Below are 16,749 nucleotides of genomic sequence, written 5' to 3'. Positions count from 1 at the left end.
GAAGAAAATAAACCCAGAGCTCTATTTCCACTGTATCCACGGCACAGTTCATCTGAGACACTGCAGAGGCCTACAAATCAGAAGACCTGAAAAGAATTTCTTTGATATAATAAAAAGAAAACCATTTTTCTTTAACTGAATTTCTTGGCCTTTGTGGCAAGAGTATGATGCCTCCTTTTACTCTAGCGGCTTTTCTCCCCACAGTTTAATCTAGGACCCGTTAACCAAGGCTATTTCTATATTCAGTGAGATGACATACAAACTCAATTTTATGAATTATGTGAATGCCACTGCTGAGAGATTGCACTGGTAATATAATAGGACTATGCAATTGTACACTGCAGATGAATCAAAGGCATAAGAAAGAAATTATAAATTGGAGAAATACATTTTATGGGCATTATTTATTTTAGGTCATTTGAGTCAAAGTTGGAAACTGTCCTTTGTAAGAACACTGATGAAAACTGCTAGACGGGATGGGGAGGAGCAAGCCCTTGGGAGCAGATCCTTGCTGTGGCCTGAGTCAGTCCTTTCCTGACTCAAGGGGCCTCAGCAACACAGATATTTTATGCTGGACATATTGCCAGTGGTACATGAATTCTATATACCTACAGATGATCCTATGGTCAAACTAAATTTAATGCATCATTTTTTTTCTAGTGTGTTCCTGCCCTTGATAAAATAATGGAATAAAAGATTCTACATTGCATTCATAACTCTTAAGGACATTTTTGCAATGCTTTAATCAATCTCACAATTATTATAGCAAGATTTCATAGCATCATTTCATGGCTACTTGGAGAAGGAAGTATTTAAAAGCAAATGAAAAGCAGAAATAATAAACATTGGTGATTTGTACAGTTTTTTCCCTTTTTTTAAGTTTTGGGTGGAGGGAAAACAGAACCTGGTTACTCACTGAGACAAGGCTTCGATATCCAAAATAGGAACGTCGAATACTTCCATTTGCGGACCCTGTCTTTTGATTTATTTGCATATATTATCCTTTGTATTTGCCCCTTCCTTACATAATTGTAAACCCCTCTGAGGGTAGGGATGTGGTCACTGGTCTTTGTGGTCACCCCCAGGCATCCCTTACACAACTGCTGAGTCCTGAGCATATGGTCTTTGTCCAGTGAAAGTCTCTTAAACAACTGACATAAAGATCACATTTCACTGATTTTAAAATCCTTATTTATTTTCATATTTCTAAAATCAGGATGCATCTTACATTCAAAACCCTCTTGCAGTTGCTATCAGCAAAGCACAGCAGTGGTGACCTGGCTTGAAGGAAACCACAGAGACAACAAGTCTCTAGAATTCCGGGTGATAAATGTTCTTAATGAGAAAGAAAGCAGCTGTGTAGAAAACCACAGGCATCAAAGACTGGGATGAAAACGGGTTTAGAAGCTGAGTTGGTTCTGAGTCTGAAGTTTTAAGAATAATTTAACCAATCTATTTTTATTTTCCTTTTTATGTATGCTAATGGGTATATATGCTTTAGAAGAAAACCTAAGTATAAACCAATCTGAAAGACGTCTTTCAATAATATTCCACCTCATAAGAAAACATTGTGGTAGCTTAATTGGTCTTATGTATTTTGATACATAAAATAAAGGTACATCCTGCAATTACTTAATGTTGTTTGGCTTACAATTTTGTAGAGATAGTGTGCTATTCACAGTGTCTTGATTTACACTATCAGACCTTGCAATACTTTGAATAGAGTATATCTTTGGCCAAGTAGCATATTCTGATAGTTTGGATGATAACAGATAACTATGGGCCCTAACAGCACCACAATCTATGTTCACAAAATCATAAATGCTAACCTCGACATGTTTTGCTTCCATCAATCCTTCATCGTGAGAAATTTTCATTTGTCTCCCAGAAGGGCCTTCTTGGCCATATGGATATCTATTTTAACTTTAGGGGCATCCGTGTCTATCCTCCATCCCCAACCCCAGACTGTGCCAGGTGAAGTGAGACATGAAGAAGCATGTGCTGTCCTTGCACAGTGACTTTATGTCCTCTGAAGCGGAGAGATAGGTCTCCTCTACACATAGCACCAGTGCACCAGCTGGTAGCAGCCGCACTGGAACGTCAGTGCTACGACCGACTCAGAGACCGACCTTTTACATCAGTTCCTTAGATAAACTTTGACCTTCACTATCTCTGACTTTTCCTTATCTTTGCCTGTTTATAGGCTGTTTCCAGCCTATAAAACCCAGAGCAAATGTCATTACATATTCCTAATGACCTCAGCCAGAAGCTACTATAATTTTTTTTTATATTTCTATTGCTTTTGCTTATACTTGCCAAACACTGTATCATATGGCTATTAATTGATATACTATATTTTCACTATCTGACAGTAGAATCCATGAGTACAAGGTAATGTTTTATAGATCCCTAAATAATCGCACAATTTAAAGCTCTGCTTGTAATTGGGATTCAATAAATGTTTACTAAACATTAAACTGATACATCTGTTAAATCCCTAAACTAATACACAATCTGTATAGCGATACTTAATGCTCTATGCCACATTTGTATTTTAATATTTTTTTTTTGCTAAGAATGTGTTATAAAAACTATTCAGTGGTATCACTAAGAATATGTTATGAAAACTATTCAATGTAAATATCAAACATTGTTATTAGGATTTAGGAATTTTAAGTTCCATTTATAATTAGACATCATTGATCATTTATAAATAATTTTCTATGAATGTTACATATGTAGGCAATATTTGAGGAACATTGAAGAAATATTTCTATACCAAACATTATTTGCTTTGTGATAGCCTGACTGTTCCAGAAATCTATGTTGTCACATTCCCTAGGCAAACTTACCTCTCACAATGATGTTCGTGGACTTTTTTGCAGGGTTTCCCACATTATTATTGGCGATGCAGCTGTAAGTACCAGCATCTTCTGAGGTGATAGCAGGTATGGTCAAAGTTCCTCCATTTAAAACAGTCTTTTCAGGCAGAGTCCCAAAGGACCTGACCCAGGTGAGAGAGGGTACGGGCTCTCCTCCTGTCGTAACACACACTAAGGTTATGGCCTCTCCAGGGTTTACAACTATAGGGTCATCCACCAAGAGTTTAATTGACGGAGATGCTAAAAGACACAAACAAAAGGACATGCGCCTATTTAGATACACTACTACTAGAATTCAACAGCATGCTTCACGTTCATTCAAACAATTAAAATAAAAGACTGTCCCCTTTCTGCCAAAATTATATTGAATGGGTCAAATTTAAACCAGATGTAATGGTTACATATTTTAATGATGTGGTAAAAACCTGTAGAACTGTATTAAGAATTTTACACATGCAGAGGAGAATTAAAATTTATGGGTTTCTGGATTATTATTCCAAAATCAGAATGACAAGAGGTGTCAGGGCCCATAATGTACAGAGTTCATTGACCTCCCCACCTTCCAAGGACACTGGGCCTTGGCCCTAGGTAAAGGAATGTGTCTGAGTTTGGGGCCAAAGATGGCCACTTCAGCTCTGACTCTAAGGCACGAGTTACAAAGAATATGTTGTGCGTCACATTCCTTGTCTGGGCTGGCCACCCCCACGGACACCTGACTGGACTTCAGAAACATCCCATCCATGGGAACAAAAATGATAGAAGCACCCCATCCATGGGAACAAGAAGAAATAACTCAAAATATGCAAATGTCTGAAACCCTGAGTCAGAACCCAGAGAAACCTTAGGATAAAAGGGAGTCACAGGCATAAAACAATTGGGAGTCTCACTGAGGAAAGGACGCTTTGCCTCAGACCCAGACAATCGGCACTCCCATCGCCATACACACTATTGGGACTTCCCCGGCTGATTGTGGTGTGGATGTTGTAAGCACCGATTTGCTGTTCCCCTTTCTCCCTGCTCCTCGTTCTGTTTCCCTTTATCAACAAACTTTGATTGCTTAAACATCCAAGTAGGCTTAGTGGTACCTTGCCCTTTGCAGCTGTGGACAACAAGAGGGATTAAAGTTTTAAACAAAAATCCCTTTCTGTTTTCATGCTGACAATCGTCATTTATTTTGACATTCCAGGTATAAATTTTGTAGCTGTTTAGTCCTTGTATTTTCACAGTGAAGATGGTCAATTATTTAATTTTTGGATTATTCTAAGGTGAAATGATAATTTTTGCAACTTGAACACAACCAAGTACGAGATTAAGGCATACATCATCCCAGTCTTTTACCAAAGAGAGGCACCTCCACCCTCTCTGTTCACAAAGGTCTAGGCAGTGAGTCCTCATAACCACTGCTTCAACACTTAGAAATAAAAAAGAGCTCGAACACAGTACTAAACTATGCCTGCCACCACTGCCATGCTTGGGTTATAATAATCTCCTCAGTGAAAATAAGTCATTTGTGATCTTTAGGTTAAAAAATACAAAGATAAATTTCCATTCAATGAAAAATGCTCTGTTAGAGACTTTTCATCAAACACTCAAAATAGAAACTGCACAAAAGCCACATTCACAAACAGCACATTTCTCCTGCTTACACCGCAGTGCTGGAGGACATGATGCATCCCTAAAAACAACGGGGAATGCTTTATTCTGGTGTTTGAGTTCATCCATTCAGAGATATTTTGTGTCAAAGTTAAAACTGTATTGTATGAAGTTAACCCATAGTAGAAACACAAAGTATTCAACTTTACTGTGATTGTTTTAGATATTCACTTCTGCTTAGAGTTGGAGAGTGGTTTTTTTTTTCAGAATAAAAGGTAAATTCCTTGTTTGGTTCAATATTATCTACCTTGTCAAGAAAAAGAGAGAGAGAGAAGGGCAGAGGAGAGCAGGAAACAATTCCATATAATGGTTCTGTTTACAATAACCATGGGAAAGGCATCGAATGCCTGGATGACCCCTTTAAACATCATTGCATGCTGGTCCTTCTAACGTCACTTTAAGTAGTAAGTAATTTTCTTTCTTTTTTTTTTCTTTTTGAGGAAGATTAGCCCTGAGCTAACTACTGCCAGTCCTCCTTTTTTTGCTGAGCAATCCTGGCCCTGAGCTAATATTGTGTCCATCTTCCTCTACTTTATATGTGGAACGCCTACCACAGCATGGCATGCCAAGCGGTGCCATGTCCGCACCCAGGATCCGGGCCAGCAAACCCCGGGCCACCGAGAAGCGGAACGTGCGAACTTAACCGCTGCGCCACCGGGCTGGCCCCCAGTAGTAAGTAATTTTCAAAGTGCCTCTATAACCCTTGTGAGGTGTTAACTTTCGATAATAAAGATTTATGGTAAAAAACCTGTTGGGCAATGCACATAGTGAAAATCATATGCAAAAGGCATTGCGGTTTGGCAGAAAAGAAAGCATCTCGAATTACTTAATGTTGTTAAACTGATGGAAGATATTACTAATTAAATATTTTGAAAATAGATATTATACTTAATTATTGATATGTCATTGTGAAAAAGTAAAAGAAATCCCTACAGCCCAATTTGAGGTAAATAGTATAATCCTATACAGGTATTAGTTAAAATATAATTGTAGAGCGTCCAACGTTTGTATCATATTAACAAAACTCATTAGTTTTATATCATATTTTAGTAAAATTAAAAGTCCCAAGACCTACAGGCCATTAACAGCATAAGTTTGGACTATGGAAACACACAATGGTGACATTAAGTCAAGAAATACTGGCCTTGAATTGACTTGCATAAGGATGTGTTGCTTTTCTATTAGATAGACAATACTTAAAGAGAAATGTCAAGAAAATTTCAAAGCTCATAAAATAATACATATATAACAAGAATATCACTGTTTTATCTATAATGCATTGTGAAACTATTCACAATTTTATTTAAAAATCCTCCCTTTTTAAAATCTGAATTGAAAACAGAGTGTTGTCCAACCTAGTTTTATTGAAGATGGCATTCATTTGCTTTGTTATCCCTGATATTGAAAATAGTCCAAGGAGACCACAAAAATGACTGATGATTTCAAGAACTTAAGAATATTCATATAATTTTAATACCAAAAATGTCTGGCTTTAAATCTTGAAAAGATAAAGGGGAAATTATTGTCATTTTGTTCTCATGTCTTACTTCTGATTCTATAAATATCAGCTTTCTTGAACTATGATGCTTTGCTTAAAAACTACAGAGACATTAAGATTCACCAAGTTTAAATGTAAATCACACCCTAGAGAAAAAAGTTAAAGTTGGAAAAAACAGAAAAAATTTTCATCTAAAATTAAAATTATTTTTAAGAAGAGATTTAACATTGTATAGATCCTTTGCTAATTTGGGGGTCAATAAAAAGTAATGCAAACATCCTGGGCTAGTTACTCCCTTCTCCCCAGCCTCCAGAGCCCCCGAAGTTCCCTCTCCTATCACATTGTACAAGATTAGCCAGGCTACCACTGCTCTTCTTCAGCCAGAAGCAAAGTGGCGCGATGGCATTCCCAGATGTATGGTGTGATGGTTGAGTGGTCAGAGCACAAATTCTGGAGAAAGACACCTGGGTTCCAATCTTGACTCTGCTGTTATTTAATAACTCTGTAAACTTTGGTGAGTCTTTCACTCCTGAGCACCTCAGTTTTCTATTGTTGAAATAGAGGAAAATAATCAACTCTCTTGTAGCACTGAGAGCATTGAATGTGTGTCAAGTTTAAAGCTTAAAATAGTGCCTGGTACAAAATATGCTCTTGCAAAGGTGTTGCTTTTGTCATTTTTATTACCACCCTCATAGCCTGGTTCAGTACTCAGCACATAGTAGTGCTTAATAAATATTAGTAAAGCAAATTAATAAGTGGGCAAATGGATACGTGAGTGACTAGTCTAAAAACTGTAGTCACTATAAAATGTGATTATTCCATTTTATTCTGATGCATATGGCAGAGACACTCTAAGACCATTTTGACTTTTAGAGGTTCTGTACCATATCATAGGAAATGTATTTCAAGACATCCAAACATTTTGAAGAAACTTAATTAAACATTTTTTTCTACGTTATTTCTTGTTTATAAGTTGAAACTACTGATTCAACATTTTCATAGGGCCTTTAAAAGCTCATAGGTAAATGGTGTTATATCTATTTCATCCCCTGCCCTGCAAGCGAATGCTCATTTTTCACAGTGTCGTTAAATTGTCCAACCGCCCCGGGTCCATGCATTATAAGCTTCATGTGCTGCATTTACAAAGGTATACAGGAAGTGAAGAAAGATGAAGTTCATTTTACCAAATCATGGACATATCTGAGTGTTCAGCAAATGTCTATTCCATGTGTTGATTGAATTACCCCATTGCTGTACAAATACAAACATGTAAGGTTATAGAGGTCATCAGCTCCCTCATCACCACGAGAAACGTTCATTTTTCTAAGACAGATCACAGGCTCTAGACACCCGTTCATTCTTCAGAGCGACATGTGAGGGGCAGAGTACTATTTTAAGCTCATTTTTAAGTAGTAAAGAAATTAAACATGAAGGTGGAAAGTGGACAAGAGAAACACTGAATGGACACTATGTAATTTTTATTTGGGATGTTCATCAAACCAAAGCAAAAGGATAGTAAAACATGAAATACATAAAGTAAACAAAGGAAAACTTTCAAATTAAGTGAAGCAGTTATATCTAAAAAAAATCATGGATTATTTTAAACATGTTTAATAGTTATTGCCTAATGGCTCAAATTACAAAAATAATTTCAACTAAGTCTGCTTTTAACATAGCACACACATCCCCAGCTATAAACATTCTTTGTGTATGCAGCGCTTATAAACAACTGTGGTGCCAGGCAGACTTTCAGACTGACAATCTGGCCAGCACTTAGTGATGGAAGGCACGGTGACCACAGCAGTTGTCACAGAGACTTGACTCTCTGGAGGATCAGTATGCCAACATTCTAGGATGCTCTATAGCTACAGAGAGAGAGAGAGAGAGAGAGTGGGAAAGAGAGAGAAATTATTGGTTCTGGGAGAGATGTGGTGACATAGGATGTAAAAAGAGAGAGAGAAAGAGGAAAAGGGAAGAGAAAGGAAAGGATGAAGAATGAGAGGAGAGGCCACACAGCTAGTGGTTTCTATTTTCCAAAATCCTAAACCTCTAACAGAACTTCAATGACTGCAATATGGAAAACATAGTTTAGGAAATATCTCTAAGAAAGAGAATTCTTCCCATGTTTGTTCCTTCAGTCATCATGTCCCGTGTCTGTCTGTTCATCATCTCCCACCCCCTAAAGCAAAAGAAAAGTTTCCTTGCACTGAGCAACAGAGACTTCAATGGGTGCGAGACAGAGAGAGGACTGGCCTCTGGGCTCCCACTAAATCTCAAACGTCTGGATATTCAAGAGCACTGGGGGATTGGTGTGTATCTCCCTGGTTTTAAGTCACTGAGTGTGACTGGTTAGACAGAGAAAAACATAATGAGTCTCCTGGAAAATGCTCCATGCCCCAGAGGAACAGCGCCGACCACACAGTGGTGGACTGGAAGGAGCAGAGAGACCAGCCAGAACCAAATGTGCCAAGATAACAGGAAAGAGGGAGCTCTCAGGCGATACCTGCCTATCAAAAGATGCAGACCTCAGGCCCCAGGCCCTAGTACCACAGAGCACTTCCTAGAATTTAAACAAAATCTGGTGAAAACAAGAACTCGATACTGAGATAAAATTTCTGAAAATACAGCAGGATAGGTCATTGAAATAAAAATGAAGTTGAATTATAAAACAATAAAGATACATTCATTCCAAACATGAGTTTATAGACTGGGATCCATGCCCAGTGCAAATTTGAGTGAGTCAGTGCCTCATAAGGTCCTCTGGATGTGTGATGCAAAAACTTAGCTTGGGATTAATTAAGAATACATTTTGTACCAAGAAAATGCTATTCTAGCTGAGGTCAGTGGCTTCTTGGGTGTTTTATTTTGCTTTGTTTTTACTGTTACCTAACATTATAGCTTGTTGAAGATAAACATGATTTTAAAAAATTAAAAACAACGCAGTGGGAGTCATCTTTATATTCTTAGAGTCTTTGGCCTTTCATGCATCTGGGGCTTTTAATTTTTAAAAAGGAGCTTAGTTGTTCCCCATACTCTTCAATTAACTTGAATATGAAGTAGATGACTACTGTAGAAAGCTGACTGTTGCCTTGAGTTAGAGATATTCTAAGACATGTGTTTCCTTGAATGGAAGTAATACGAGTATTAGAAAGCAACTTGAGTCATAGGGAAAATCACCAGGAAGCAAAAACGTAAATTCCAGAATGTACTCCAGTAAAAAACTTCAACTAGGAGGGTATTTGTCTTACTTTGAATCCCCCCAAAGCAGGTTGTGATGCAAGTAGATCATTTGGGTGGCAATCCCAGAAAGCATAGTGAAGGAACAGAGAAGGGAGATAGGAGAGGGAGGAAAGCCAATCAAGGGGCACTAGTGAGGGGGTGTCACTGTGGGGACCCCAGCACCCTGCTTCTGAGAGCCCTCTGAGAGATGACATGGGACACACCTCAGAACCCTCCCGCTGAAGAACAAGGAGGCTGGGAGTTCATCTACCAACCCTGTCCCTCATTAGTTGAGGATTATTCTGTGGGTATAAACTCAGCCTCATGCTTTGGCTGAACACATTGCTTGAGTCCAGAGAAAGTCCTTAGACAGAAGGACACTGAATGTGGAATCTGCCAACCTCCAGAATGAGCTAAGAGGAGAAGGCAGGGCATTCACAGTGTCTGCTAGGACATCCTTTCCTTATGAATTCAGTGATCAATAGTTGGCTACGTGGAGATAATCTGAAAAGGGTGAAGAAAGAAAGAATAAGGAAGGAATTGGTGGTGAGCAGGGGTACCTTTTATCCATTAGGATATAAGCATAAAGTGAAATGAAAAAATCATGGTATGAATTAAAGGAAGAGGGGGTAAAAACATACGGTGAATTTTCTGCTTCTGTTACATGGCCTCCCATCTTTTAAACTAGAAAATATACAGATGATAGACAAACCAGCTTCTATATGGAAAGACCTGCTGAAGCTCTGCTTACAGATTCAAGGAATCGAAAAAAGTTTCTCTCAGAAGAACTAGTCATTTCACTGAGACACAGGAATCATATTTTCATGCATTTCATTGAAATTCATTTCAACACACATTTCATTGAAATACAGGTAGCAGTGAACATTTCACATAATAAAAATGAGGGTATATATTAGAAGTTGATTTGAAATCTCAAAATAGTCTACCCATTTAGTTGGGGTTATTATTCAAATATTATCATTATTGACACATTGATTGATTCTCATAAAGCCCAGGAATGATATTATATTGGAGAATTCTATTTAAAACAATGCTCCAGGATATGGTAATATTAGCATTCATAAATAGTCTCTAATGCAAGAGGGAGCCCTTGCTACAGATATTGAAGCCAACATGCATTTTTCATTATTTTAATATTCACAGGACAGATATTTCTGGAAATGATTGAGACAGCACAGTAAGTATGTTCCTTTATGGAAAATTACATAAAAGTCTCTTAGAAGAGACCTAGTTCATAATACCGTGGGTTCCAAACAAGGGATTCCCCGGATGGGTTTTGTTTGGTTGGCACAATATCTCTCATCGTTGTTGTTATTATCATTATTCTTATTATGAATGAATGTGCTAGGTGTTGCTTGTTCTCCCTAGTGCAACACATGTCAACATACTCATTCATTCATTCAATAAGTATTTATCAAGCACCTGTGACAGACACTTAAGATACATTGGTGAACAAAACAGTCAAAGGATCCTTGCTCTCTGAAGCTAATATCCTGGTAGGAAGAGAACCACCGTCTCCCCATGACTCCTGTCGTCTTCGGTGACTTCTCATAGTTAAATCATCTGCCTGTTCTCTGAAGCCATGTGCATTTATGATCCCTGACCAGGATGTTTATGCCATCAGAGCACAATGAGTACAGAAATCTGCCAAAAGATATTCTTCAATGAAATGAGAGTTTACAAAACATAACAAGGGTTATTTACATTTGAACCTAGTCATTGAACATAAGTGGAAAAACTAGAATTGGAACTTGTTCTAAGGTGACAAAGATAGTAAAGCCAAAAGCTTGTTTCAGTCAATAAGCTATGCCCATAGTTGGGGTCCTGATACTTACTGGCCTGAAAAGTCTCCATGAACACTGGAAAAATAAGACAAAGAAGAACTTTAGCACCACAAATTTCTCCCTCCCTTGGTCAACAATCTCATACTCTTCTTGCCAACAGGTAAAATCTTGGCAAAATTTGGTCTCATTCAAGTTTACGGGAACCTGAGCATACATCTACTGCAACAGGATCCCAGGGGGTCATCTCTCATGGGCAGAAAATTCAAGCTAAGCACTTCCAACTAAGGAACTTGCTGTCCCTGAGATTTTCCTGCTCTTCGTAGAAGATACAAGGTTTAGGAATAGTGCCTAATTGCAAAGATGTCTTCTTCACAAGATCAGCAGAGCACGAACCTGCTATTCCCGCTGCCTGGAATTCTCTTGCAGTGCTTATCCTCCTGGTAAAGAGTGGTCAAGGACTTTACCATGCTCAACTGTCAATACCAACTCTTCCCTGAATTCCTAGTTTTTTCCGAAGCCAATTGAGTTGCTTCCTCCTTTGAATAAGCATAGCTGCTTATAATACCCTCCCACCATCATTAGAGCACTTAGCCCTACACTTTCACTGTGAGATATTAAGAAATAGGCTATCAGGGTGAAAGCTGATTTTTTTCATATTTTCACATGATATCATTTCACATCATGTTACCAATAGCACCCAGAAAAGGATCTGGCAAAGAACAAGGTAATCAATAAAGTCCTATTGAATAAAAGAATGTTGAATTTAAAGATTAGAGAACAGGAACTTCACTTAAGCCCCGACTATTAATCAGAAACTTAACCAAAAAAGAAAAAATCAACATGAAAGACTATGACATATGACCCAGGATTTCATGAGACATTCATTGAAAAATGCTAGTTATGAAGACCCGTCAGTTCTTTCATTGTTCAACCCCCTGACCTTAACCATGCTTTATATTATAACAAGGTGATGACAAAGAATTTCTCTATCAAAATTTAGTACACCACTCCTGTACAATAAACGTTGTATTTTACTTATGCCTCTTTGTACTTAATTTTTTGCTCAGTTATAACATATACATTACTATTAATAAACCATGTGGTTAAACCAAACGATGTCCCTGAAGCCAAAATAAAGGGCACATGGTCTTTGTGATAAGAGGACCCGTATGCAGATAATTTAATACGGACTTAAAAAATCAGTCGGGGTTTAAGGCTCTTCTGTAAAGGATGAAGAGCAGCAGCAGAGCAGATAAAGCCATCGCCTCTAAGAACACGTGGTGTTACCTCACATTGACACCTACCGAAGCCTCACCAGAAAGGCAAAGCAAACAAAATGAGAATTCTGCTCTGGTCGCCACAGCTGCTGAGAGGGAGGCAGATGGTATTTCTACAACCAGTATGATGACATAGAGGACCCATGCAAAAGGTATTCTCTTATTGGCCTGGTAAAGATTAGTTTCTGTATTTTTATTACCCATCCTGGGGACACTGTATTATAGTGTTATATTCTGAATCCTTTTAGGATTCTATAACTTCATTTTATAGTAATTTTGGCTAAGGTTGGTTCATAGCTAACCTTGAAGAATAATGTGAAACAGATTTAATTCTGCTGGCCTCTGTTTGGTCCTCTAAACATCAAGGGGATTCTGTTAGATAATTTCTAAACGATTGCCTAGACCAAATTTCTACCACGATTAGGAAAACATCTAGGTATATAGTCTCCTAATCTTAAGACCCATCTTACCCAGGTTACTCAAATGCCTAAAGTGGTTCCAAGATACAACAATTAGAAATCATATCAGCAGCTTAATTAGCCAGGGCATTGATAGCAACAAAATAAACTTCTGCAAACAGAGGGATAGACCTATGTTTTATTTTAGGAAGTATTATTAATTCAACACATATTTATTAAGTTCCAACTGTGTACCAGGCTCTGTTCCAGGCATCGGAGGTAAGAGAAGAAAACAGACAAAAATCCTGCCCTTGAGGTGTTTGCAATTAGATGGAGACAATGAGAGCCCTTAACACGTGCCAGGCACTCTTCAAAAAGCTTAACATATATTGACTCATTTCAGCATATGAGATAGGTGTGGTACCACCTATTGTTCTTATTGCCAGTCTGAAAAACAGTGTAGCTAACTTGCCCATGGTCACATAGGCAATGGATAGTGGAGCTGGGATCCTAATCTAGACAGTCTGGCATGAGATGGATACAAAGCATTGCAGATAAACTCCAGAGTGAAATAAAGTTGATACTTTCCAAGCTTTAATTAAATGTCTGATGATATTTATGCCAGAGGAAGAATTGATGCTGCCTCTCTTAACAGAAAGAAGGGATGACATTAATACCATCTATTATTATATTATAAAAACCTGGGAAGGCAAAAATAAACATGGTTTGCTAGTTAGACTTCCAGAAATCTGTATTATTTAGTACAGAAGGCAAAAAGGATTTGTGAACCACCGAAGTCATAATTTCAAACCCTAAATTCTAAAGCATGTTTGGGAGAAGCTCTGAGGTCATTGCTCAGGTGTGCTTACTGCCAACTTAAATACAACTATCATGGACTCAGGTATTTAAGTTCTCAGATTTCAGGACATAAGGAGGAGGAATTTAAACATGAGAAGGCTTCCTGAGGCAGGAAAATGGAGAACAACAGTGGCAGCTGACAATCTTCCAGTAAGAAAAGAGCAAGAGACACAAGAATATTATCATATGGACTAGTAAGTGTGGTCGCAAAGATAACCTATTAACCATGCCTCCATCTATTCAACAATCACTCCTAAAATGTCAGACAAGGCAGGTGCAATTTTAAAAAGGAAGAGAAGTAATACATCCATATATTTAGATGTTATTTATAAGATTAAAAGAGAAAGAAAAAGAGAGAGACATTTTTGCTAATGCTCCTAAAGTTTGCTATACATACTACTTTGTGAATGACAAAAGTGGTCACATTTTGCTGAATACTGTACGAGACCAAAAGTCAAATAAAATAAATCAAAGCATACAAATCCTACATACATTCATACTTAACACACATGAGCATTATAAGGGTTATTTTCTTTGGATTCTAGAAGCAGTGTCACAGAATAGAACAACAACATCCTGTCTTGATTGTCTGAATTGGGTCACAACCCGGACAAGTTCAGTCATGAGCTCTCCAGCCCTTACCAAGCATCTGGTACCAACCTCATGGCTGGACTTTCTGCTCTAGCCTCCAACGGAGATGTGTGCATCTGAAGATGCTAGAAAGAGGAGTCTAATTCTAGGAAGTGAGGTGTCTGACTAAATTAAGGCCCATCCTCGGAAACCCAAGAAATGTGTAGATTTTGTTTTAAGAAGGGCTAAATATGTCTTTGGGAGATGTTTTCCTTTTACTTAAAGCTATATTAGGTATTTTTTACTATTATGTTTATATTGATATTCCTTCCCAATGGTTAATTAAATTTAAAAAAAGAAAAGAAAGGCAGAAAAAGAGAGCATAATTTGTTACAAATAAATGTACCACAGCAGTGGAATTTGATTCCAAGTTGTGTGCGTGGTTAGGAGCCAATTTACTGGATTGAATTACAAAGCCATAAAACTGTGGTTTACACTGGAGAAAATGACAATTTTAAACCACAGACCTTGTAGTAGGTGTCATTACAGCATCATGTTGACATACTGTAAATACGGACTGCTGCTAACACTGTTATTACAGATCTAATTCCAATAAGAGTCAATTCAGGTTTAACTATTACACTAGCTACATTTCTTATCTTGGGATTTCAGACATTCAAAGAACATTTAAATATTTTGTTGCCATGCTCTAGGACAACAACTGTACATGATAGGGGAGGTATTCATTTTCGAGTAGGATAATACCACAATGCAACATATGTAATGGAACTAAATAAGCTGCACAAAATGGAATGTTGCATAAGGAAAGATGAGAAGCCAATAAAACCCTTTTAATACCACTTTAATACGAAAGATAAAACATTGACTGACTCACTTCTGAATTCAATTCCTCTCTACACGTAAGAAATGCGTGTACAGAATGTCCTGCCAATATTTATTTCTCAAAGCTACTGAAAATATAGTGTTCACATTCTAGTTCTGCTATTTTCAATACAGATTTTGGTAAATCCATATTTCCCCATTTTACATGATTAATATGACCTGTTGAGATAACTTCACCGAGGAGACAAATACTGGCCATTTGTTTTCAATGTTGCATTATTTTGTTTTTCTTCAAGTTTTTAATATTAATACAAATTGACTTGCTTATGTAACTCTCCAGCTACTTGAGAATTATATCCATATTACATATTGTTGTGGATCTGTACACATATAACAATGCTTTTCTAAAGCTGTATTCATGTTTACCATTTTACTTAGACACCCAAAACAATGTTTAGCATGCAGACCACTGCACATTAACTGAATTCTCAGGTTCCTTGAAATGAAGTATCACAGTCATAGTGTAAAATCCATACACTATTTTTACTATTGTAAGAATACAACAGTAGAGTCCATAGTGTCATAAGTCTATATGGATACAGGCCATAGTGTCATAATTCTATATGGATATGGCCCATCATTTCATAATTCTATATAGATGTGGTCCACAGTGTCACACTTCTATATGGATATGGCCCATAGTATCATAATTCCATAAGGATATAGGCCATAGTGTTGTAATTCTATATGGATACAGTCCATCATGTCATAATTCTATATGGACACAGCACATAGTGTCATAATTCTATATAGATACAGCCCATAGTGTCATAATTCTATGTGGCTATGGTCCATCATGTAGAATTCTATATGGATACAGCCCATCGTGTCATAATTCTGTATGTATGGTCCATAGTGTTGTAATTCTATATGGATACAGTCCATCATGTCACAATTCTATATGGACACAGTGTATAATGTCATAATTGTATATGGATACAGCCCATTGTGCCATAATTCTATATGTATGGTCCATATTGCCATAATTGTATATGGATACAGTCCATCATGTCACAATTCTATATGGACACAGTGTATAATGCCATAATTCTATATGGATACAGCCCATCGTGTCATAATTCTATATGGATATCACAGGAGATTGCTTTTTACTTACGGTTCCAAAATGAAAATGACATGACCATGACAATTTTCATCAGACTGAGCTAACTTGAAAATGGAAGACGATACACAAATGAGGCAATACTTTAGTTATTAAGTATTCCTGATCAAGATCAAGAGAATGAGACAGATAGAATAAGAATAGAAGGAGACTGGCCTCCTTTCCTATTTCTTGATTCTCCCCAGCAATTGTCTTAGTGGATTCAACCCCTGAAAAGTTTAACGAGAACCCGTAGTACACTGCTTGTTTTTCCAGTAGTTTTGTTCATTTATTCCCTGTTGTGTATAATTTTTTCTCTTGTCACTTTGGAAACATATATTTTAATTTGCACTTAATATGTGACAATCATTTTGAAAAAAATCTCTTATCTGTTGTTACCTGTTAAGTCAAACTATATGAAATTGCCTGTATCTCACCATTTTAGAACCATACTCTTTTTATTAAAACAAAGCAAACTGATGTTTCTGGGTTTTTCTGAAGACAGAACACCACCGGGTGCTGCTTTACTAGGCTGACTGAAAATCCTGCCTCTTGTCTGGTTGAACACAATGTTACAACTCCAA

At 37.4% G+C, this 16,749-nt stretch overlaps 1 protein-coding gene across 3 annotated transcripts in view; it reads right to left on the bottom strand.

Moving 5' to 3' along the window:
• MDGA2 (MAM domain containing glycosylphosphatidylinositol anchor 2) overlaps nt 1–16,749 on the bottom strand; it is a 778,429-nt gene that overhangs the window by 251,947 nt on the left and 509,733 nt on the right. For all 3 annotated transcript variants that reach the window (XM_046652130.1, XM_046652131.1, XM_046652132.1), the window contains exon 6: nt 2,853–3,122. In XM_046652130.1, the coding sequence (XP_046508086.1) occupies nt 2,853–3,122 (270 nt within the window). The remainder of the gene's footprint in view (nt 1–2,852; nt 3,123–16,749) is intronic.

Source organism: Equus quagga, chromosome 2 (assembly GCF_021613505.1).
Source record: "Equus quagga isolate Etosha38 chromosome 2, UCLA_HA_Equagga_1.0, whole genome shotgun sequence".
In the NCBI taxonomy this organism is placed as follows: domain Eukaryota; kingdom Metazoa; phylum Chordata; class Mammalia; order Perissodactyla; family Equidae; genus Equus; species Equus quagga.
The sequence above is the reverse complement of the archived record's forward strand: the minus strand, read 5'-3'. Positions and strand labels throughout refer to the sequence as shown.